The sequence below is a fragment of the Fusarium fujikuroi genome, chromosome FFUJ_chr02, assembly GCF_900079805.1.
Source record: "Fusarium fujikuroi IMI 58289 draft genome, chromosome FFUJ_chr02".
In the NCBI taxonomy this organism is placed as follows: Eukaryota; Fungi; Ascomycota; class Sordariomycetes; order Hypocreales; family Nectriaceae; genus Fusarium; species Fusarium fujikuroi.
In genome coordinates this window covers 1,991,907-2,015,809 of record NC_036623.1, presented here as the reverse complement: position 1 = coordinate 2,015,809, position 23,903 = coordinate 1,991,907, and the positions used below count along the sequence as shown (strand labels likewise).

The following is a 23,903-nucleotide window of genomic DNA, read 5'->3' as shown; positions in this document are numbered from 1 at the left end:
TACAAGCCCATATGGCTGCGTGTATCATTATGATGAACTCTGACAACTGCGCCACTACGTCACTGCATGACGAGATGTCATGATTCACATATGGATGGTTATTGGTGATGGTATGGTTAAAGGTCAACGAACGATGCTGGTGATTAAATATGTCTAAAGCCTCTCCAGGGCAACTTTCTATATACAAGCGTAAAAATTCGTTCTTGGTTAACATCCCCAACGCCATGCGAATGCTCGAGCCGCTAGTTTAGCGACGTAGACAATGTATGCCCGGTTTGCGAACAGTCTAAGTCTTCATGATCAACACCCTCTTCATTTTCTTTCCGGTCGTGAAATCCCTGAGTCGGACTCGATTCACCGCAATCGATTATCAGTCGTCGTGTCAGGCTTTCTTTGCAGCACTCTATTGTGCCTTCTTGGCCTTGATCTGAGCAAGCTTCTTCTCGCGACGGCGCTTGTGAGCCTCAGCGCCAGCCTCGGTGTCCAGGCAGTAGTCCCACCAGCGGAAGCTGGAGGCATAGTTGCCAATGAACTTCTCGTGGTGAAGATCGTGGTGGGCAGCACCGGCCCAGACGGGAAGGAAGTGTCGCAGACTCCAGGGGAAGTCGTAGCCACTGTGAGAGTCGATGGCCTGGAAAAGACGGAGGACGATCCAGGTGTACATAGTGAAGAGGTGGAGCTCGCCAGTAATGGCAAGGAGGACAACGGGGCATCCGACAACACCAATTCCGAGGAGAGCTGTTTCGATGGGCGAAGCGTACTCAGCGGCGAGACCGAAAGGAGCAGAGTAGGTGTGGTGCATCTTGTGGATGGCCTTGTAGAGAGGACCGTAGTGCAGAGCACGGTGGAACCAGTAGTGCCAAGCATCCTCCATGATGAAGCAGATAGCGATCTGGAGAGCCATCTTCCAAACGGGAGGGAAGGGCACACCGTAGTCCATACCGAGGTAGGTAGCGACGGGGTGGAAGAACCAGATCTGAGGAAGTTCGGCGGTGAAATGGCTGATAAGAACGATGGCGGCGCAATCCCATTGCTCCTTGAGGGTGGGAACCTTTTGCTTCTGAATTCTGAATTGTTGGAAATAGGGGATGTAGTCCATCATCATGTAGGGAATACAGCGGCCGAAGTAGACGAGCTCGTGAAGCACGAAACTCATGATGCCGGTCGCGAGGGTATCGTTCTGCATCCAGAGGTACCAAGCCTGAGTTTCAAAGTTAGTATTGCTGCGGTTTCGCGACGTTGGATCGGTTTGGACGTACGGCCCAGAGCTTTTCGACAATGTTGAGCTGGACATTGTACTTGGAGACCTCCTCGAGGACAACAAAGTAGTCCTTGGTCTGGTTAAAGGACGCGAAGGTGGTCGCGTTTCTGCAAAAATTGATGTCAGAAGGGGTTGTTCAAAACATTGGCGTGTTCGAATGGCAATATCAGGGAGGCTACTCACAGCGCATCCATGGTGAAGTTAGCAAACTTATGGCAAAGTAGACTGAATAGGGACCCTCTAGGTAAAGAAGAAAGACACCAGCAAGCACCGGGTCCAGTCAAGAGTCGTCGGAGAGGCGGCTCTTGTTATAAAAGAGGAGTGTTGACAATGGTGATGGCGGTGGTGAAAAAGGAGAACAGACGGCGGCTGTTGGGGAGGTTTTATCATTTCCTCGATTGCCCGGCCCAGAGAATCTCTAAGGGGGGTCCCATCCAAAATGGTGGGCGGCGGGCCTTGGCCTGGCCACACGCCCACTACAGGCATTCAATTCACTAACTTTACGGAGATTTACAGCCAGAGAAGTAAACGGACCACCTGCTCTTGCACTGTCTCGGTACGTACCGTTGCGAAAATTGCACCAGGAACGACGCCTCAACAGAGTATTCACACACCTTGTAAGCCAAAGGAGGTAATGTGAATCTCCCAGGGCCTGTGACAGCCAGCCATTCATGACACAGGACCCCTGGGCTTTCGTTGGTCTGTGCGCGATACCAGATGGAAGAAAGCAATGGTTCCAGAATAAGACCACTATCAAATTGTCCTCCCGGCTTCCGGGCCCATCTACATGCCTCTGCACCAGTCAAAGCGAATACATATCGCTTTAGCATTGTCACCGCTTGAAAAGAATCGTATGTGTGTTTATCGACTTTACGGGGATCTCACGGGAATTTGAGGAATCTTCTCATATCATTTCGAGGTCCTTGGTGTTGTCCTTTTTCGTCCCTTATCCAGGGTCCAGTACTTTGAGGGGCACCGCCCGTCTCTTTTACACATTGCCATTGAAAGCGGTGAAGATCGAAATCAGACCCAATTCGGCCTTTGCCACGATTTGTGATTGGCCTACGAGCGACGTCTTTTACGGATATCGAATTGAACTAGATTTGGTTCCTGTAACACAAAATAACACAGAGTGTTCATGTTTCAGTCTCTGGAGCACCCTTGTTACTGGCATGTCCCTATCCCAATCACAACAGGTGATTTTTACATTGGACGCGTCCTGTATGGATCGAGTGGCAACATTCAACACAGGGATTTTCAGTCTAGGATCTCATCAAACAAAGCATTGCCGTGAAAGCTCCATCGGATGGCGCTCTCCCGGACGCGAGAGATTTGGAGAAAGTGGTGTGTTCTAAGCAGCGGGTTCAAAAGCGGCCTTTGCGGCCAAATTTTTGAGGTTAGATGGTTACTCATCGATAGGGTGCAGATCGCGCCAGGGGCAAAGTATTAGATTATCAACCGATCTACTGGGTCAGAATCAGCCGCCCCTTGCACCAATCGCCCAGTTCCGATGATCTCATGAGGCCTGTCTCTTTTTCGTTTTCGGCTCTCGATGTTAGAAGTTCTGCACGTTCTTCTACGCCTCTCCGGCTCGTTCTCGCTAACATGATGAAGTCGTTGCAATACCAGCGATTCCTGATTATCTCTTCACATGTATTCCGTTACATCCAATCGGGGACCTTGCAATTGAAATATTTGTTTTTTGACAAGAGATGGTATGACTTGGTTTTCACTGTTCTGTTATGTTCATTTACTTTTAGATGAAGTACATATGCATTCCAGCTTGGGCTTAGTGTATCCGTACTCGGTGTCTGAGTATAACCCGAATACGAGGAACATTCAACACCCGCGCCGTCTAAAACGGTCTATATTTTGGGGTCTAGGTTAGCCTGGGAAATTTATCATCAGTTTGTATGCCAGTGACCGCTTTGTCTTGTACGTATGACGATGTCTTGGAACTGCTGCAGGCTAGGTCTATCGGGTTAGATTTCTATATATGCTTGAGATAGATTGCTGGTTGTAGTTGGCCTACCAGCGGTTCACTTCACTTTGGAGTTCAGAGAGATTTGCTCTCAACATGCAAAGCAATCGCCAAAGCAGCATGGCGGTTCTCTTTTCTCCCATGGAGAATTAACTGAAACTCCAATATCGTAGCATTGGAAATACATGCCCAAAAGAACACATTCATTGCCACAGTTGATCGTGGCATTATCTTCTACGTATTTGTCCAAGTGAACTGCTGCCGAATACGAATCAGTCTCCATTCAGCAACCACACCTTCTTTTCAAGCTTGTGAAACGTCAAATTGTGGTTAGATCACTATGCAATGCATTGTGCAAGGAAAGCTGTGTAATTGATGATTACAACGGGTGTCAGCCTTGCAACCATTCAATTCCAGTTTAACCCTACAACTTGCAACGGGTTTTGGTTGTTTTCTCATGTACGGACCCGGGCTGAGCTGATCCGTGTGGCATGATGCAATAAACGTTCCCCACATTTGCTCATCTCCCGCCCGCATTCGTGTTTGGAGCTTGTGGTGCGGATACAAGCTCAAGCTCAAGCTTACACTCACACTTCTCACCCCTCGTCTCGTTTCCATCCACACGCGATTCGACGCCCGTTGCCCGTTGCGCAGCCCTGCTCCGAATTCTCCGTCGAGCCCCCGTGACTTGGCGCTCATCATCCGGCCGAGAAGCTGCTGGCACCGCCGTTGTCTTCGTTGTCACCCCCGGGTCGTTCGCCGAGCACTCCACCGATTCTTCGGAGCTACCGTCCCGTCCCATTCCGCGTTATCCCCGGTCTATAGTTGCTCTCTGCAACTTCGGCTACTACTGACAGATGCCGTGCTTCACACATCAGCCTTGTCGTTACCAGATCTAAGCAAGCTCATCCTTGGTCCAACCATGACGCTTGTCTCCGAGTTCGTCAACCTCAACACCTGGGCCCTGCTACTACTGCCCCTCACCTTACATAATCCGTCAAGTCACTAACCCTGCTCATAGCCAAGTACGGCGGCTTGATGCCTACCTTGATCGTCTTCCAGTTTTATCCGAAGTTGCTTCAGAGGATGGTCAGTCAGAGACCGAAGAGCATGGGTTTGCTGTAGCTGCTGCCTTCTCATCCCCGCGTCTTGATCACTTGCTCCGTACCATCCAGTCATTGAGTACTACATCATCCTCGCAACCGCTTCTGCCAGCATGGCGCATCAGGGATCTTCTCATATCATCTGATATCCCTGCATCTGCCCACCTCTCAGTGACAGAGGCACAACTAGGTGATGAGACTAAAAGCCCTTACGAGAATGAGCTGGAGTGGCTGCTTGTTAGCAAGGCCACCATTCAACTCCATGGCGTTGTTCTCAACACACTCCTGGATCAAATTGTCCCTCTCAACGATGACATCTGGTACTGGGACGATGTATTAGGCTCCTATTCCTACAGCAGCCTATATGCTGTCCAGAGTTCGCCTTTGCGTGTCTGGGCATGGTCTCAAGAAGTTTACACTGCAACCAAGTTGCGCGTTCAAGCTGGCTCCCTTCATCATGCCCCAGGTGAACTCGTGGATTCCACGACATCAAGTCTGTCACAGCAGTGGACGCAGTTTTATGGTATCGTGCATGATAGTATCCGGGAACGATCAATCGCCAACATTCAGCGGAGAGTTTTGTCGCCTGTTGCGTTATCTCGATCCGAAGCACGACGCAAACAGGCACAGCTCAAGAAACTTCGCGAGATAACGGCAAGCGGACTTGGCGTACTGATGGATGAAGGCTTGCAATTCGGCCTCGACGACGATAAGGCTGAGCTCCAGGACCATCACGATCTCAAAGGCGTCGTCGAACGTAGTGTTGCGCTTATCGATATGGTTCTCAAGGAAGTTTCTACTCTGGACGTCAATATTAGCGATTTTGAGGACAAGGTTTTTGCCGGTGTCGAGGAAGATCCTGAGCTTTCTGTTCACATCGAAGACAGCAACACCGCTGATCGTCCAGCCATTCTAGCCCGACGACTGCTCACCATTATCGACAAGTCTCTCCCCGAACATCTTACTGCAATGCACGCCCTGGCCAAGGAAAATGGTCGACCTTCCACTCTAATCCGATACTGGCTCCCTGCGATTGTTGGTCTCCTCTCTTCGACAACTGTCTTGCGTATTCTGGTCAACCGGAAGGCCGATATTATTGAGTGGTTCGTTGAATTTGGTGAAACTGTTCGTGATTTCTGGTTTAACTGGGTCATTGAACCGACGTCAAAGATTATCTCAACCATTCGACACGACAAAACCAGCGAAATCGCCATCATGAGTAGGGATAGTCTTAAGGCGGACCGTGAGAGTCTCGAGCGTATGGTTGTTGACTTTGCCCTCGACAAGCCTCACTTTGCCAATGAAACCGGTAGCACCTTGACTGAGTCTCAAGTTGCTGACATCCGACATAAGGTTGCTGAGGGTGATGTTACTCCAGTGCTCCGAGCGTTCGAGAAGGATTTGCGAAGCCCTTTCATGGGCACTATTCGTGGAGATCTTGTCCGATCACTCCTCATCCAGGTTCAAAAGACAAAGGTTGACCTTGAGGTCGCCATGACCGGCATCGACTCTCTTCTCAAGAGCCAGGAACTTGTCTTTGGCTTCGTTGGTCTTACTCCCGGTGTTCTCGTCTCCTATAGCATGTTCCAGTATCTGCGCGGTGTTTTTGGCGGCCGCTCTGGCCAACGCCAAACCCACAAAGCTGGCAAGGCCATTCGTGTTCTCCGCAACGTAGACCGCATCCTCTCCGAGGCCCGACCTACAGAGACCAATCTTCTCTCTTATAAGGACCACGGTCTCTTGCTTTCTGAAGTTCATATTCTGAGAGACCTTGTTGATAAGCTTATGCCCCGTGAGATCGCGAGGGAGTTCCTTGAGGATCTCGATGATTTGTCAAACATGAAGGGTATTCAGCTGCAGACAAGGGCACTGGAGCGTATTCGTTGGGCTTATGCGAGATGGCTTCACTAGGCAAGCCATCAAAGGTGTTCGTCACGGGTCTAACGATAGCATGTATACTAGCCCTTGCTGGGCAGGCAAAAAAGCACCAATGTACTTATACATATAGGTATATTGCATAAACGAGCCATGATTAGATGCATAAACCTCTTTGTCTGGCTATGGACCTTCTGGAGATGTAGCGGTATACTTGCCAATTATCATAGTACCAGGAGCGACTGTGTCGCCATCAGCACACAAGCTTGATGCCAGCATGTTGGCATCACAAAAGGAAGATCTACAGGTCGATTTTACCTCCTTATTAAAAGGGATACACTTAATGACATTCAGTTTCTCGCATCTCTGATACCAGGATACGTGCCCCTTTCCGCACTCTTAATATACTCTGTAAGCCTGGGTATTTCGCAACCAGTAACTCCTTACCAAACCAACGCCTATGCTCATACACACCTCTAGCCAAGCAGCTTGGAAATGTCTGCCGCGCGTGAATTCTCTCGCTTTTTGTTTCCCTTTTCTCTGAACGCTTTTGTCACGAGCTCTCGTTTCTCTCCTTGCACATCTAGCACGCGCTCCTCAACTGAACCCTCCATGACGAGTCGGAAGATAGTAGTCTCGCGGGTTTGTCCCAGACGATGGACGCGGTCAATAGCCTGATCCTCGATGGCGGGTGCCCACCCTGAATGTATTAGTATGCTCCAGAAATGTCATAAATTGGACTTACAGCTGTCAGAGAGGATGACGGTGTCAGCTGCAACGAGGTTAAGACCGACGCTGCAAACAGAAAGACTGGCGAGCATCACTCGTGTCTTGGGGTCGCTATCGAGAGCCTCTATGGCTTTGTCGCGCTTGTCAGCTTTCATGCTGCCGTCAATACGCGTGTAGCCTATGTTTTCTTTCTTGAGCTGCGCCTCAACAATATTGAGAAACGAAGTCCATTGAGAAAACACAACCACCTTTGATCCCTCCTTATTCATCGTCGCCTTCAGGATTTGCAGCATCGCTTCTGTCTTGGAACTCTGCGAGTCGGCGTCAAAATCACGTGTATCATCGCCGGCGTCTTCGGGCGCTGGCTCAAGAAGACTGTTCTCGTCCAGCTTGTTGCGACACATTGGGCATTTGTGCTGCATTTGGATAGCGCGAAGGATGCAATTTTTGCAGAAGACGTGTTTGCAAGTCGTGATGACAGGGTCGTTCGGGTTGTCGTAGCAGATGGCGCATTCTTCCTGGCTTTCGATGTATAGGCGGAGAGCTTCCTGGAGAAGACCGCGGTTCTTGGCGTTGAGGGGAACAACCTCATGTTCGTCGAGGAGTTTGAGGATATCACTAACACGTTCTCTACAGAGAGTCCAGTGATTGCAGCTAGAAAGGTTTAGTAGAGTCCTGCGATAATGGGATCTGGACTTACATTTGTCGAAGACGAAGAAGCCGTTCAAGGACGTTCTGGAACCGTCCCTTCTGTCCTGACTGTGAGCCTGCCTGCCACTGCTCGAGCTCACCTCTCGCCTCATCCCTATAATCGTCAGCGCCCATTCTAGAGTCCCGGGACTTCACAAACCTACAGCAAAGCATCGTACTTGCGCTTCTCATCTTTGCGGAATGGAATTCTGTGGACATATTCCTTCTTGGCCGGCAATTTGAGATCTACGAACTTCATGTCCTTCCTGCGACGGAGACAAAGGTCATGCATGAGGGCCTGAAGAAGTACTTCGCCATGGCGTTCACCATTGGCCAACTTGCGAGTGATTTGGGCATTGAAGATTTCGGATTGCTCGATACCGCCAGTGATGTGAAGGAACTTGACCAGAGAGTGAAGGTCCTTGACTGAGTTAACGCTATATCGGATCAGCCGCTATTTAACGCCATCAAAAAGGAGCAGGACTTACATAGGTGTTCCTGTCAGAACCCAGCGAGACTCTGCGTTAATCTCGCAAGCTGCTAAGGCCACCTTTGTCCTGGAATTTCGGATGGTATGGCCCTCATCAAGAACAACTCGCCGCCACTTAATTTTCGGAGAAGTTATAGCTCGTTGAACGCTTGAGTCTCGCTCCCTGGCAAGTCTTCCATAGCTGGTGATCACAACATCATATCTCTGAAGTTGCAATGGGTGTAACTTATCACCGCCGTGGTAGACGAAGATGCTAGGTTGCTGGTCTCCTTTGACATGGCGCCTGATCTGCTGACTCCAATTGCTCATGACACTAACGGGCGCAACGATGAGGGTTGGACCCGTGCCGCCAGTGAGGATTAAGCTGATGATCTGAAGGGTCTTTCCGAGGCCCATATCATCTGCAAGAATACCGCCGGAAAGGAGTTTTGGAGCCCTGCTTGTGACAAAGCCAGATGCGATATTGTGGAAACGGTTATTGGATTCATGAAGCCAGAGCTGCACTGGCTCTTTGGAGCTTTTGGAAGGGAGTTGAGGATTTTCTTTGGAGGTCATCCACGCAAGGCCCTGGATAAGCCAGTCAGTAAAATGCGCTGCCCACTGAGAAAGAGACGAACCTGTAATTGGTATGGCAGAAGCTGTGCCTTGAGCTGTTCGGGCTGCTCGGCCATTGGCATCTTCGCAAGCTCATCCTCGCCAATAGCGAGCGACTTGATCGCGTCTCCGCCTTTGCGCATCTCAACTGCCTCACTCTTCTGCAGAACATTGTCCATCGTGATCTCAGGCTTCTGTGGAACAGCAAGATCTTGGCCAAGACCATGAGTCGAGCTGCCATTCACAAGGCCCATTGCTGCCTTCCTACGGGCTTCAGCTTCCTTTCTAGTGTTCTTGAGCTCCGTAGCCTTGACAAGCCTGTCCTTCTTGAGCGAATCTTCGATTCTGGAGCGCTCCTCCGGGTCGCTAGGTCCATAGAAGAAGATCTTAACTGGACAGTCATAGAAGCCTTTCTCACCTGTGAGCTGGGCTTCGAGGACCACGTCGCCACGATCCTGGTTTCGTGTCAGAAATGGCAACGATGAACGGCGCAACGTTTCGTCTTACCACATATGGGGCGACCTTCTCAACAACCTTTCGAGGAAGATGGCCGATTTGATCACCGACGACGTTGTCAACGCGAATGGCATTGGAGTCGTACTGAGATGTCAGACGTCAGTTCCAGGCCATGCCGCAGGAGAGACAAAGAATGAGACCACTTGGAATAGCACGAACCTGGTTGTTGGGTTCTCGCCTGCAAAGAACGTTTTCTGCAAACTTGTGAGCCTTTGTCGCGTAACCTGAAGCACGAAAACGTACCACCCGCTGAAGCATATCCTCTGTAGTACCTCACACCAACAACCTTCCCATCTGTTCATGTTAGTGAGATGGATGAAGTGGGATGTAAGTGTCGTACCAAAGGTTCCGTAAAGCTCAAGAGGGGGGCCATCATCATCTTGTGTCAAGTCAAGGTAATCTGGTTCAGCGGTAGATGAGGGCGCAGCTTGCGATGAAGAACTCCCATATACACTTGTTCCACCTTGTCCTGGGGAATGTTGCTGTTGATTGTGGTGACCGCTAGGGGCGGGCCGTTTCTGACGCGTCTCAGACTCATCGTCACCCGTAAGGTCGATGAGGTCGTGCGCGCGTTTGGCACGCCTTCCTGGCATTTTGACGATGCAAGATTTGTGATACGATGAGAAGCGAAAGAAGCGAAAGAAGCGAAAGAAGCAAGAGAGGCTATTTTCCTTATAATGATGAGTTTTTAGAAGTGAAATGCTGCCCCTCACGATTGCGTTTCCCTCGCCTTGTATATGATCTCGCGTCACAGAATTAATTGCTTCTTGGAGATGGTGCTGGTCAATCGGATAACCCGGGATGTAAACTCTAAATAGAAGCAGATGGAAATGTCCATGTAATGAACAATGTAGCCGATATCAAATCGGAAGAAGGCTTCTCCCGAGTTTATTTATTCATTTGATCTTTTGAATTACATTGTTCTATTGTGATGTGCATGATAAGTGAATGCCAAAGATCTCGAGGTACGTTGGCGACTAACGCGACAGGCACCTTACGTCACTGCCTTGCAGTTGAGACCATTCCAACTCATTGGGTCAATCATGATTGCACAATACATTCTCGGTGAGATAGAAAACAAGAGCCATTGCTTGCAATTTTTCATCTGATATTGCCAGTTCCTTATTGAGAGCCCACTTGTTTATTATAAATAAACAGTTATTGTACGTGTTGGGATCTCTATCTACAGCAATTGGACCCTAGACAGCAAACAACCCAATTGTAGCCCAGACCGCAGTTATCTCGAATTCAATTATGGAAAAAAAGCAGGGACGTGGCACAGCCAGTGAGCATACCATGATAGATCTGGCTTTCACGGAGAATTATTCACTGCAGTCCTGATTCCCACTCAATCAACGTTGGAAGAATTGGACGGGAGGGCCCGACGCAACCCTTTTCCGGTGGCCCGCTATACTGACCCTGGAAAAGTGTCAGGTACACGAACCATTATGGGCAGACAGAGACTTGGCTTTACATGGGCATGCTGTTGATAGGTACCAGCAGTTTTTACTTGCTTCTGTTAAGCCAGTCCAATCAATGCCACTAACTAAATGTTCTGAATCGCCTTAGTACCCTTGGAGATATACAATGCAAAGTTGGGGCCAAGTTTGGGTCACCACTGTTAGGCAACACGATAGAGAGAATTGCAGCAGCAAAGAGTTTTCATTATCCAAGCTACACAAGTTTTATACGCTAGTCCAGAAAAAAGGAAATCCCATCCATTTTTGACAGCCCGTCAATTGTTGGGCATTGCTCGGGCGTTCACCATTCTCGTTATATCATCACATGGCCACCAGCCGTATCCTGCGACCAGCCACCAAGTACAGTCTCAGTGTTGGAATCCATCCTTGTCTAGTAAAGACCGACGACGATGTCACCCTTGACGCGGGCAGTCAGGTGAACCTCGGCCTCAAGGTCGAGCTTGATACCCACGAGGAGGGCAGCGGACTTCTGAGCACCGTTCTCGTCTGTGGCACCCTTGAGGAGTTGACCTAAGGCTGCGTGAGCAGGGGGAAAATGAAGGCAGGTGAGCAAGTTACATACCAGCGGGCTGGGAGAGACCAGTGGAGGTGGGCAGAGGAACAACGAATTGCTGCTTCTGGCTGCGGCGACCACCTCGAGCCTGACCATCGGAGTCAGAGTCGGAGGCGTAGGCGGGCTTGGACAGACTATTAATGGCAAGAAATGTTAGCTATTACTTGAGAACTGATTGATGAGTTGCTTACGCGGTAGAGTTGCGAACAGGAGCAGGAGAAGAGGGAAGGTTGGCAAAGGGAAGCTCAGAAGTGGGAGGGGGAGAAGTGGTGCTAAGTTAGTCAGTGTGAGGACTCCATTGGTGCTGAGATTGAGCCATTGAGGGGAGTGAAGATGAAATGAAGTAAAAGGGAATGCTTACGAAGTAGGGGCAGACATTGTGCTGGATTGTGTTGGACAAACTTGTCAAAAGTTGTTGAGTGTTTGGAGTGGTGATCGGAGCTGGGGGCTCAAGTAGATGATTGTTGAATGGTTTGGATGGTGAGTGTTGATGAGAAAAGTTGAGTTGAAGGCGACGGAGAGGCCATCTTATATACACGATTTGGCCTCAGTCATAGGTTCTAGGTTGACGAGTATATCTGCGTTGCGGTGGATATTGACATTTTCTGGGGGTGTCGTGCCCCACGACGCATACAAGGTGGTCCCAGGGGGGAGCCTTCAGCCGCAGATCTTCAGATTCGAGAACGTCTGGGTTTCTAGGGGCCTTTGCAGCTGTTACGGGTATTGAGATCCGGTATGGAGAATGGGCTGAGATGGAAGTGTCACGGTTACAGACCGGGGTTACTTTTGTGCTGTAGAAACGAGAGAGGGGCTATGGAGTGACATGTATCGTATCCCACGATATCGTCCGATGTCGGTAGGTGCTCTGGCGGCACTAGTTACAGATGTTGTCCTGGGGAAACAAGGAGAACGGGAGTTGTTGATTGTGGGCAGACTGTACTGAGATGGCGAAGATACAGATGGCCATTGGGCCAATTGACTCTGGCAAGACAACGTATTCACTCCAGAAATCGTAAAGTATACTGAATTGACTGTTTTATTAAGAAAATACGTTGAATTAACGTCAAATAACCTCAATTCGTCGAAACACAACGTTTCTCCAAAAGGGTGGCAGAGTCTCTAGCCCATCAACAAGGGTCCTTCAACAACCCTCCAGCTAAGCATTTAAGCCTCTAAGAACGGGGTTTAAAACGGGGGTGGCTTACGGGAAGTCAGGGATATCCGTGCTTGAGTTATGTTTCGCATCATGCCCCTCTGTCCAATCTCGATCACACATACAGGGATCAGGTCCCCTTCGATTAACTTTGTTTTTACAACACTGTAGCACTCGGATCGAAGGATGGCATGATTCTGTCGGGAAACACCGGCAGTCCGACATGTCCGACACGCATCATCCTGGTTTATACAACCGCTGTGCGTTTTTTGAAATTTCTGTGCTGGGGGTGTCTCTTCAGCTGATTAGAACAATCAGCTAAGGTACAATGTGATAATACCTGATATATAGCTTGCCACTTTGTATAATCTCGCTCAGAGATTACTGTGAACATCCTGGAGTAACACACCCCTTCTTCTGTGCGTGTCTCGCATTCAACCCATCCCAATAATTTTTCAGAATATTCCCTGTTTTGTTTACTATTACTTTTTGCCGCCGTGAATATCGCCACTTGTCCGACGACGTTCAATGTCGTCCCCGTCCCCAAACGTTGACTCTGCATCCTCATCTCCCAACGTTGATTCCTCATCACAATCCCAACAAGACTCGACCCAAAGCACACTCCAGCAACTCTTCGGCGGCTTATGCAAGCAAAAGCTCTTAGAAGAGGTTGATAAGCTCAAGGAAGCTGTCCAGAAAGACGACCCGCAGAAAGTCATCATGTCTTTACCCATGCTTCTAGCTCTGACTGTCTGCCCAGCCATGCTGGGTACGCAAGAAGCTATCAGACAGTCTCAGGCAAAGACGAAGCGCGAAGAACACCGTGGCCGACGCTGCAACTTAGTTGTCTCTTGTGTCAAGCCGAGTATCAGATCTCGAGATATCAACAACAAACTTGTTGTCTTGAAAGATTCAAAGGTCAGTCCTTGTGCTTTTAAAGCTACACAATATGATAGTTAACATCAGAGCAGCTTTATATCGCCAATGAGCACCCACTATACAATCATGATCCTAAAAACAATGTCAGCAAAGGCTACGCCTTTTCAGGATACTTCCTCCCCTTCCCAGACACAGAGTACGAGGGTCTCGTCACTACTATTAGTGACGACCCTCCGTTCTTGAACTGGATCTACATTGACAAGAAGACATATGAAGTCAAGTATGGTGTTCGTGCCGATACAGAGGGTCATATCACTGGTCCATTTGACTGCACCAAGCAAGACCGTCGCATGACCTGTGAGGGCTGGGAGGGCTTCTGCGCCGTCGAAGAACTCCCCGGCATCTGGGCACTGTACTACGACCGCGACGATGATGGCCTCAAGTCAAAGGTAGCCATGGGCACTCGCGTGCTAGAAGTAGAGCTCACCAGGCGAGAGAAGAAGGAGCCCAAGCCTGTAGGAGAACCTGAACAGCCCATGACCATGGATGAAAAGATGAAGCAGCACAAAGAGCAAACGGCCAAAGACGAAGCCGAACGTGCTGCTTTTGTCGCAACTGGCCGTCATCAAGGCGCTGAGCCACCTTCTCCAACTTATAAGCCTGACCAGAAGAAGAACGGACTCTTGGACCCAGACTCCAAGGAAGCTAAGCGCCAGCGTATCGCCGATGCCCTGAGCCGCCTGAATATTGATAGCCCCACCAAGAGTGAAGGAGGGTCAGATGGAAGTATCTTGACGAGCCTGAGCCAGGACTTCTCAATCTTCTCAATGGCCAAGAAGTTGACTGGGGACGAGGGTGGTACAGTGGCTAGTTCAGTTTGGGAGCCAGAGAAAGAGAAGGACAAGAACCACAAGAAAAATGATTCTACGAGCGAGGCGGGATCGTATAGGAAGCCTACTGTTGAAGATGCTACGTCATAAAATATTTGGTTCGGTAGGGTTTACCATGTTGCTTTCACATTCGTTTGGTCACTGGCGTTTAGGATCAATGATATTACGGGGAAAGGAACTATCATGTACACTGGATCTAGTCGAGGACTTTCGGTTACTCTTATGGCCAATATTAGGGCATGTACTGTAATGATAGCGTTAAATTGATTTGAGTTATCCGATAACCTTCTCCATGTTTCGAGTGTCTAATCAACCACCAAGTGACACCCCCAACCGTGAAACTTACTCTCAATTCATCTCATAACCTAATTGATACCCTTCAAAAGCTAATTGATCACAATACCTATCATAAAACGTCATCGATGAGGTGTCTAGCATAAGGACCATGCATCCGGTTTCTATCCGGTCCCCCCCAGAACCGCCACAACCGCCCTGGGAACAAGGGCCAGATTCAATGCATAATTCTGCAAGGACAAGTATTCGTTGCCATGCGCCATTGAAAAAAGTCCGGGGGCGCATGCATGCTGCAGGAGGATTTGCAGCATCCGTTTCGCAAGCCTCACTCTCTGTCAGATCATGTGTATCACGGAGAGGTTTGGAAATGCTCTACCGAGCCGAAGGATTTGATGAAGATTTGAAAACATAGGGATTTCTTCCATTGTTTAGAAATTGGGAAAACATATGATGATATACTAGAATCTTTCGATTTTCTGTGACTATGTTTCAGATTAAACCTCACGCGACAAAACATGTCTCGCAGATCGGTAACGAAGTGTTTCTTCCACGACCCCTTAGAATCCGCTACGACCTTAAAATCTGACAACGAAGGGTAGATCATGTAACCCTCCTACTTCTCGAGCAAGGTGTCGCTATTGGATGTTGAGATTTCTTCCCCAGACCGTGAAGCAGGGGTGAAGCAATCACAGGGACTAGGATCTGAAGAGATCTATCGCGGAATGGATTCGGAAATGATGTGCTGCTGCGCGCATATCCGGTGCATGTTTGCGCTGGCAGGTTTGATTCCAGAATGAATCTCGGACGGGCGGTTATGCGTGACATCTGAAAGTGAGACATTTGTCCTTGAACCCGATATATTCCGCCACGAGAGTGGATTTCAAGAGGATGGGCCTGACTGATATCTCAGCACTCAACATAAAAAAGAAAAGAAAGGCGGTGATTTCCTGCCTACAGGTGGATACAGTCTTGCTCGTGATCTATTTGAAGTTACAGCTTCATCCACTCTCTCAGCCCCAGCTGAACCTTGTCGGCGTGAATCTCTCACCCGCCTCGATTTGTCAACTTGCACTCGATCAGATGTCGCCCAGCTCGTCCCGCACCCGCAGAGCCGCTCTGACATGCATATTAATATCCCGCCTCGGAGCCGGAGACAGGTCCTTTTGACATGCAGCAGCGGAGATGAGCTGGGCGTTTGTCCAAGACACGGGCAATCTTCCCACTTCTCCCTCTACTTGCCGGCCCTTCATTAGAAAATACGTGGAGTAGATGCGTTTGCTTTCTGCACCAATGGCCATTATGAGTCCTTATTATTTCGATATTCAGCTGCTAGATACTTAGATCGTGATACTGGTTCAAGGGTTAGTTCGCCGAAATCAACAAAAGCAAACATGAAGTAGCATTTCGTATTCAGCTTCGGCATGTATATCTGATCCACACTTCGTTGGCATTAAACTCCACATGCCAACCCTGTCTGCATATTGTATCAATACCAACCTCTTTTATTAATGCCACCTAGGAATTCTACCTCGGTTATTGGTGCGCCATTCATCTTTGGCTGTTACAGGATGAGAGCTGCAGGTCTAAAAGCCCAACTACTGACACTTTGAGGATTGGATAAATGCGCCGTGAAGGGACTCGGCGTCTAGTATCGGACGTCACCTCAGCCTCCTAAACCTTTCATGACGCCAATGACTCTCTAAGAAGCGCTAGCTCCTCACCTGTGTGACTACAAATCATTATCCATGAGTTTTGCATACGTCGTCCAATTACTATGAACACCATCACCAACTCGTCGTAGGTTGAAACATCCTTTCGTGGCAAGAGACTCTAATGACTAGAATGATGCGGCTAGCACGAATAGAAGAGACAGGTTCGGGTATGGTTGAAACGTTGATATGAAGTTGAGTCTCATGAACAGATTGAGAATATCTCCCCTGTCGTACTAAGGCTCATCGATACAGACATGTAAAAGCACCTAAAATATGCGAGAACATATAGCATACGTGTTCAAGTGCAGCTGCTATTGAGTATATGACGAAGAGGTCAAGATTAGACTTTTGGCTACGAGTTTCGGCTCAGGGAACACTTCTGGCTTATAGCTTAGCCATGGAAGATGAAACTTAGGATGAACTACAGACCCGAAGTTGAAGTTGTGTAAGCAGAGTTGGATAAAAGAGACATATGCTCTAAGTAGATGTCATCTGAATTCGTAACTGGGAATAGTTCATGGTATACTTTCATTTTGAGCTTACGAAGATGACAACTGAGGTGTTGTGTATTCGAAAGCCATTCAAGATAAGCCTAAAAATGGAAAAGGCAAACATTTGGCTTAAACATGAGCGTACTAGATGAGTCTTATGTTCAAGAGTCTATAAAGACCCGAGACTGCCTGATATCACTCAAGTTTGTGAATCGCAGCCTTTGATGGCTTGTTACGGATGAGACAGCCGTACTGTCACTAAGATTCCTCACACGATATGAAATTGCGGATAGAAAAATCATTTAGGAGTCTGGCCACTTCCACAGATTCTATAAGATTAGAAGAGGATCGCATAAGATGGCCATCGGCTGAGAATGAGTTCTTGACATGAGATATCGCACTGAGATACCATAAGCTTCAACGACCAATGGACTGTCAATCATCGCCTAGACGAGGCTTGTTGAAATTGGTCAGCACGAGCCAACCTGTCATTGCTCTAGAATGATTTCCGACTACTGAAACGATTGTGACTAAATCAATGAAATGAAACAGTCATCCAGCACTATTGATTCGGCAATGGCTCCAGAGCTTGCGATGCAGGGTATGTCAAATGTTTTCGATAGAGACAAGCGCGACAATAACAACATACAGCAGCTATATTGATGATGATAAGATAGTAAGTATTATTTCTAAACTAATTGCACTCTTAAAAACATGTAGTAATTCCCTGCTTGTTCACCTTAATCCTTATCAGCATCAATGATGATGATCATTGGTGGTGATGCACCTCCACTGCTGTAAAACACCATGGTGACGCGAGTGTGGGGTTGTCGCGTGCAAGATGACGGAGGCTTACGTGGCTGTGCGGCTACGTACAGACTGGCTAGAACTTCGATGGGCCTGAAGATCAGACCTTGATTAGCAGCACTAGCCGATCCTTACATGGTTTCAGAGCTAACATCGCAAATCTGAGGCTATCTCAAGGCTAGTCAACGTCCGGGCGTTCAACGGTCACTAGCTTCTGGGGAAAAGCATGATCAAAATGGTAATAAGTATATAAAATAGACAGACAATGTCTTAGACATGTCGAGAATACTGTTGAACATATATGTGTAGATATCCAAGGAAATGTAAAAGGAGCCCCAACGCCGCCAAACCAAGTCATATGTCGTTCATTGTTTTCCGATATGAACAATAACCCAAAGGCCATAGTCGTTATTTAGTTCCTGGGAATGTTAGCATTGATCATGGCGATAATTGTTGTTCAACTTACAGTAAGCAAAGAGTGAGATCACCGTGGATTCTCGCCTTGAGCTGAATCTCAATCTCAAGGTTCAATTCAAGATGCAGAGAGAGGGCATCACTCTTTCCACCACCGCCCTGTTGTTGCTGCTGCTGCATCTGTTGCTGCTGTTGCTGCTGCATTTGTTGTTGCTGTAACTGCTGCTGCTGAGCGTTGTAGTTGTTCTGGGCCATCTGGCCGTTGTCTTGCTCGTCATCGTAGTCTTCGAATCGGGCGCGTCGCTTGCGTCGCTCGGACTTTGGCTTCTTGGTCTTTGTCTTTCGCACGGGCTTCTCCTGCTCGAGCTGCTCCTCCTCGAGATCGCTTCTCTGCTCAGCCTGGTGGGAACACTGTTAGTGATTGAGCTACCAGTAAGAATACTTGGGTTACATACGGATGATGACGACATATTGCGGCCCGGGAATAAGATCAAAGTGTAAATGGGAGGAGGGAAGAAAGTGTTGGAATGAAGATGTAGAGAGAAGGATACAGAAAAACTCCACCAGAAGATAGAATATTTTTAAATAAGTATCTAGAATCAAAGAAAATTTCCTGATTTCTCCTTTCTCCGCAAAAATGCAAACAGGATCCATCATCGAGATTGGAAAGAGGCTGACGTGCAAATCGTCATAATAGCGACGCTGCCATGATTTACCGCTAGAATCAAGTTCTTGACCCCAGAACTTACAGGGGATGCGACTTCAAGGGTGCTGTGACGTAATGATGTGGCTGGTACGTAGGCAAATACATGAAACAAGACCACGCTTTCAGATGCCATAACGTCGCTTTCCTTGGCATATGAAATAAATGCATGTTGTTCTCTTGTAATAATTGGACCTGTTGACAATTGTATTGTTCTTTTGCTCGGGTTTGAACCAGGTCACGTGGGGGGCTCGTATATCAGGATCCTCTGGTGTGACCGAAGGTCGGTAGCTGAAGTCTAGATTCCGTAAGGTACTGCCCTCGAGGTTTAAGCAAGAGCTTCTGAAAACGTAAACACCAATCACGTACAAAACTGTTCCAAATCTTGTACAACACGTAAAGTCCAGCGCAAATGCTCTATGAGAAGTAGTCAACTGCTTCTCCTAATGAGCTCCTCTTACCAACTATGACGAAGAGGTATCAATATCACGACGAGCTCAAGTTGTAGGTCCCGGAGTCCAGATTCAGCTATTTAATTGGTATCTCTGTTGGCTCAGTTAAGAGAATATCTCAATAGAGTGTCTGCTCGAAACGATATGCCTTACCAAAAGAATCGACACATTGCCAATGTCTTGCTATGATCATTACTAGAAACTTCAACCTATGACAAGAGAGAAGAATGTTGAACTGTCAGGTTTCTTATTCCCTTTGTACAAAGCCTCGCTAATACAGATGCTCGATCCCTGGAATTACATGATAGTTATGTTGATCTGTATCAATATGAGAAGAGCTACGCGACTGTCTTGCCTTGAAGATATATCTTACAGTTATCTGCATATTTGGAAGCTCAAGAAGTTCGCCAACATGTCACCGCAGTATGACTATCGACGATATTTGTTAGAATATGGGAAGAATCAGCTCAACCAATTTCAAAGAATATTAATCCAAGCGTTTGTGCGAGTGTGCTGTTGATTCTGGAACCAACACGCCAATATGCGGGGTCTGACCGTTGAATTCTGTGTAGATACTGAATCGGGCAATAATCCGAGAGTCGATTAACTGATTGTGCCATTGTTGGTGCTACTCTGAGTCGCTTTGCAGCTCACCTTCCCTTCACTGCAAGGTTTGTTCTCGTAATCTTCCTACGAGAGATAAACAATCCTGGGGCATCTGACTCTCTGACTCACGTCGTAATGCATGGCGCGGGCTTATTGGATGAACTACAATTTTTGGGTCAAGTTTGACTCACCTTGTTGAGATCGTCATCGTATGAGACGCACCACTGCATTGATCTAACGACAAATATCAGTAGTATCTTAGAGGGAGATGTAATAATAACGCCTTGTAAAAGGGAACAGAAGCCTCTTTCAGTTCAATTGCTGTGACAGACTCACAAAGATTCCTATCAGAAATTTAGAACCCCAACTTGCTTCACAAGAAAGGCTCCATCAGCTTACCATGCTTGAACTCAACATGACTCGAACTACTCTGCTTGACCGAGACTATGTTGTCACCGATCGAGGAGGTATTATCGAAAACACGCACGGCGTACACATCGCCGTAACCGATATAGAGGGTAATATCCTCTTCTCAGCCGGGAACCCTTCTCGTGTTACCCATTCTCGATCCGCAACTAAGCCTGCCCAAGCCGTAGCTGTGATCGAGACTGGCGCTGTTGATAAATTTGGATTCGATGAGACTGACCTTGCTCTTATGTGTGCCTCGCACTCGAGTGAAGATTTTCACATCGCCCGCGCCAAGAACATGCTGAGCAAGATTAAAGCAGGGGAAGATGATCTTCGATGTGGCGGTCATCCTGCAGTTTCTGAAGAGGTGAACCGCGAGTGGATAAAGACTGGATTTGTGCCAACTGGACTCTGCAATAACTGCTCCGGGAAGCATGTCGCCATGATGGCCGGTGCTGAAGCGCTGGGAGCTGATGTCAAAGACTATCATCTGCCCAGCCGTCCTATGCAGCTTGAGGTCAAAAGAGTCGTCGGCGACCTGGCACACGATCCGAAGCAAGTGGAATGGGGTGTTGATGGATGCAATCTTCCAGCACCGGCATATCCTCTATTCTATCTTGCCCAAAAATATGCAACCTTCGCTGATGCCGCGGACGCTGTCGAGGCATCGTCATCAACTAGTCAAAGAACCCGAAATTTCGCACGCGTATTCAACGCCATGACGAAACATCCAGAGCAAGTTGGTGGAACAGGACGCTTCTGTACAGTGCTCATGCAGACCTATCGAGGGCAACTGTTTGGCAAAGTTGGTGCTGATGCGTCCTATGGAATAGGCGTCCGAGAGTCTGAAGATACTCGGCGCCTTGGGGCGAAAGGGGCCCTTGGGGTAGCCGCAAAGATCGAGGACGGCAATCTTGAGATCCTTTATGCGGTTATTCCAGAGATTCTCGAACAGTTAGGGATTGGTACACCAGAGCAAAGAGGGAGATTAGACGGTTTCCATCACCTTCAGCGGAGAAATACCATGAACGAAGTAACAGGGCATGTGAGGTTCAATTTCAAAGTACGGCCATTCGGGGATAGAGTAGATAAGACCACTGGGTATCTCGGCAGACAATGAAGATAGTGCGTTGGGAGGAATTGATATTGAACAAGTCACAAGGTGAAAGCTGATTGGTGGTAAAAGAAATTCCCGGGACTAAATTTCAGGTCCAGGGGTCATGTTAGTCGACAAGCGTACACTGGTCTACTGCTTCAAGTATGATATTTGCCTAAAGGCGATAGTAGCATTAGTGCCAGGGAATAAGATCATTTGTAGCAAGCGTCTTCTTGCCAGATATTTCTAGAGTTTGATCGTTTTGTATCTCTTTGCCTACTGACGCCCTTACCAAGTCTGTCTATCATGCACAGAGGCTCCCCTTGTTGCAAGAGCTCAAAATCCTTCAGAGTTCCCGATCAGAATGACTTTAGATCAAAGTAATAATTCTCCAAACAAGGATCTGAGTCTCCTTCCCATCGGGGTTGCTCCGCACCCCGCAACTCAATCACCCCAGATCGACATCCTTTCCTGGGGCTAGCAACGCGGGGAATAGTCAAATTAATCTCATACCCCGTCAGAGCTACGACACTGCGTAGAATAGACAACAGTTTCCTAGATTATCCTTGGTGGAAACATTGTGGCCGTGGCAATAGAACATGGCCCCTAGTTTGAGTAGTAGTGCGAGGTCTGAGAACAATATGCGTGACTGACTTATAAGACGTCTGATGCTCAAGTCTTGGTATTGATGAAGTCAAGAGAGATTTTAGTGTCGTGACTACCTTTTAGCCAAAGTGGCACACCTCGATATGATGTCGATATCTTTCTTCCTCTTAACTGCGTTGGCCTGGACGACAAGTGCAGCTTCTCCTAAAGCCACAACATTAAACGGAACATACGTTGGCAAGAACCTGCCTGACTGGGATCAAGATGCCTTTCTAGGCATTCCTTACGCTCAGCCCCCTGTTGGGAATCTCCGATTCAAGTGGCCCCAGAGCTTGGACAGTTCTTTCACAGAGGAACGCACAGTCACCGAGTATGGAGACAGTTGCATGCAGTACACTCAGAATTGGACCATGTCTGAGGACTGCCTTTCTTTGAATGTTATTCGACCAGCTGGAAAACCAAAGAAACTTCTACCAGTCCTGTGTGTCCCCCAAACAACAAATACTCCCTCAAGGCTGATAGTAGGAAACGCAGAGTTTGGATTTACGGCGGTGGTCTTTACGCTGGCAGCTCTGCTGACCCACAATACAACCTCAGCGGGATCGTCAAAGTCAGTCAAGATATCAAAGAGCCTATCCTAGCAGTGAGCTTTAACTACAGATTAGGTATGTCAGGGTTCCGTTTGAAGCATCACTACTAACTTTCTGACCTTCAGGGATGTGGGGTTTTCTCCAGAATTTCAGCCTTCTGAAGGAAGGTAACGCCAATGCTGGCCTCCTAGACCAACGACTTGCACTGCGTTGGATCCAAGAGAACATTGAAGCCTTTGGAGGTGACCCAGAACGAGTTGTTGTATGGGGTGAGAGCGCCGGAGCTCAGAGTATTGCGTATCAGATGTTTAGTTATGATGGTCGAGATGACGGGCTGTATCGGGGAGCTATCCTTGAGTCAGGAGGTATTACAGGTGCACAGGTATGAACTTCAACGGCACGATTGTTGAGTTTGCTGACTGACTTTATCTAGATTCATGATCTCAGTTACTACAATGTTGCTTTTGAGAATCTCACAAGGACTGTCGGGTGCTGGGACAAAAAGGATCAGCTTGCGTGTCTCCGAGACTTGGATGAGAAGTCGCTATATGCTGCGCGCCCTTCATTGACGTTCAACCCACTGATCGATGGCACTTTCTTGACCGGTTACCCCAGTCAGCTCATCCGCGAGAAGAACTATCACACCGTGCCTCTTATAATTGGAGCAAACACTGATGAAGGCTTCTGTATCGGAAAGGTCAACACGGATCAAGATCTCTTCTACGAAGCTTTTCGGTGGCGGAACTATGCTCTGAGCGCCCCAACGATACGGAAGCTCATGGAACTTTATCCCGATGATCCATGCCATCAACCTCCCTACGCCATCACTGATTGCTCAAGACAGGATGGAAACTACCAAGGACGACGTGCCTGTGCTATTGGCGCCGACATAACCATGATCTCAGGACGCAGGAAACTCGCAGAACTATATGCCCAGTCTGAAGATGTTTACTCCTACCGGTTCGATCAAAGACCATACCTGAGATCCGAATGGGATGGCGTGAAGCATTTTGATAATGTTGCATTTAGCTTCCAGAATATATCTGGGTTGCTAGGACCAAGCCCGCAGTACGATAGTCACGCAGTGTTGGCCAACACCATTGGACAGGCTTATGTAAGGTTCGTCAACAGTCTGGATCCTAATTCAAAGAAGGGGAAACTTCCAAAATGGCCAAAGTACAGCAAGTCAAAGCCCAAAAATATGGTGTTCAATGCTACGAAGAACTGGGTTGAGGATGATACCTGGCGGAAACAGGGCATTGATTATATCAACTCCTATGAGGTGGCACGAGAACTTTATGGTTAGAGACGGGGAGGCTTGCCAAAAGGCACCAGAAAAGGAAATATCAAGTTGGAGGCATGATATAACGGTGACTTCGCTTAGCCTAACTAGGGGTTGATGTAACTCAAGAATTCAATTCTAGGTGGTAGTTCTACGGAACACATAGCCAAGTTCATGATACTTTAGGACAGATTCAGCAAAGTTCGTCATATCTTTATTTCCGCCCCCTGGACTAAGGATCCTAGGC

The 23,903-nt window shown here is 48.0% G+C and overlaps 8 protein-coding genes; 4 read left to right on the top strand and 4 right to left on the bottom strand.

Moving 5' to 3' along the window:
- Positions 1-403: 403 nt before the first annotated feature.
- On the bottom strand, positions 404-1,455 carry FFUJ_04667 (probable C-4 methyl sterol oxidase; the record flags this gene model as incomplete). XM_023572020.1 has 3 exons in its annotated part: positions 404-1,201; positions 1,260-1,368; positions 1,445-1,455. 3 exons carry the CDS (start codon positions 1,453-1,455, stop codon positions 404-406), a joined length of 918 nt encoding a protein of 305 aa, XP_023427165.1.
- Positions 1,456-4,164: 2,709 nt separating this feature from the next.
- On the top strand, positions 4,165-6,256 carry FFUJ_04668 (related to NCA2 protein; the record flags this gene model as incomplete). XM_023572019.1 has 2 exons in its annotated part: positions 4,165-4,181; positions 4,264-6,256. The coding sequence occupies 2 exons, from the start codon at positions 4,165-4,167 to the stop codon at positions 6,254-6,256; spliced, it is 2,010 nt and encodes a 669-aa protein (XP_023427164.1).
- A 440-nt stretch (positions 6,257-6,696) lies between these two features.
- FFUJ_04669 (related to helicase-like transcription factor) lies at positions 6,697-9,832 on the bottom strand (the record flags this gene model as incomplete). XM_023572017.1 has 10 exons in its annotated part: positions 6,697-6,920; positions 6,966-7,603; positions 7,650-7,754; positions 7,804-8,076; positions 8,128-8,696; positions 8,747-9,178; positions 9,231-9,323; positions 9,399-9,433; positions 9,483-9,533; positions 9,580-9,832. The coding sequence occupies 10 exons, from the start codon at positions 9,830-9,832 to the stop codon at positions 6,697-6,699; spliced, it is 2,673 nt and encodes an 890-aa protein (XP_023426223.1).
- Positions 9,833-11,090: 1,258 nt separating this feature from the next.
- Positions 11,091-11,651, bottom strand: FFUJ_04670 (uncharacterized protein; the record flags this gene model as incomplete). XM_023572016.1 has 4 exons in its annotated part: positions 11,091-11,230; positions 11,283-11,407; positions 11,465-11,545; positions 11,635-11,651. The coding sequence occupies 4 exons, from the start codon at positions 11,649-11,651 to the stop codon at positions 11,091-11,093; spliced, it is 363 nt and encodes a 120-aa protein (XP_023427163.1).
- A 1,303-nt stretch (positions 11,652-12,954) lies between these two features.
- FFUJ_04671 (uncharacterized protein) lies at positions 12,955-14,285 on the top strand (the record flags this gene model as incomplete). XM_023572015.1 has 2 exons in its annotated part: positions 12,955-13,344; positions 13,383-14,285. 2 exons carry the CDS (start codon positions 12,955-12,957, stop codon positions 14,283-14,285), a joined length of 1,293 nt encoding a protein of 430 aa, XP_023426222.1.
- A 3,676-nt stretch (positions 14,286-17,961) lies between these two features.
- Positions 17,962-18,383, bottom strand: FFUJ_04672 (uncharacterized protein; the record flags this gene model as incomplete). XM_023572014.1 has 2 exons in its annotated part: positions 17,962-18,312; positions 18,369-18,383. The coding sequence occupies 2 exons, from the start codon at positions 18,381-18,383 to the stop codon at positions 17,962-17,964; spliced, it is 366 nt and encodes a 121-aa protein (XP_023427211.1).
- A 1,706-nt stretch (positions 18,384-20,089) lies between these two features.
- Positions 20,090-21,202, top strand: FFUJ_04673 (probable L-asparaginase II; the record flags this gene model as incomplete). The annotated part of the gene is made up of 1 exon (XM_023572013.1): positions 20,090-21,202. The coding sequence occupies one exon, from the start codon at positions 20,090-20,092 to the stop codon at positions 21,200-21,202; it is 1,113 nt and encodes a 370-aa protein (XP_023426221.1).
- Positions 21,203-21,930: 728 nt separating this feature from the next.
- On the top strand, positions 21,931-23,680 carry FFUJ_04674 (related to triacylglycerol lipase V precursor; the record flags this gene model as incomplete). XM_023572012.1 has 4 exons in its annotated part: positions 21,931-22,265; positions 22,319-22,449; positions 22,500-22,756; positions 22,808-23,680. The coding sequence occupies 4 exons, from the start codon at positions 21,931-21,933 to the stop codon at positions 23,678-23,680; spliced, it is 1,596 nt and encodes a 531-aa protein (XP_023426220.1).
- Between the last annotated feature and the right edge of the window lie 223 nt (positions 23,681-23,903).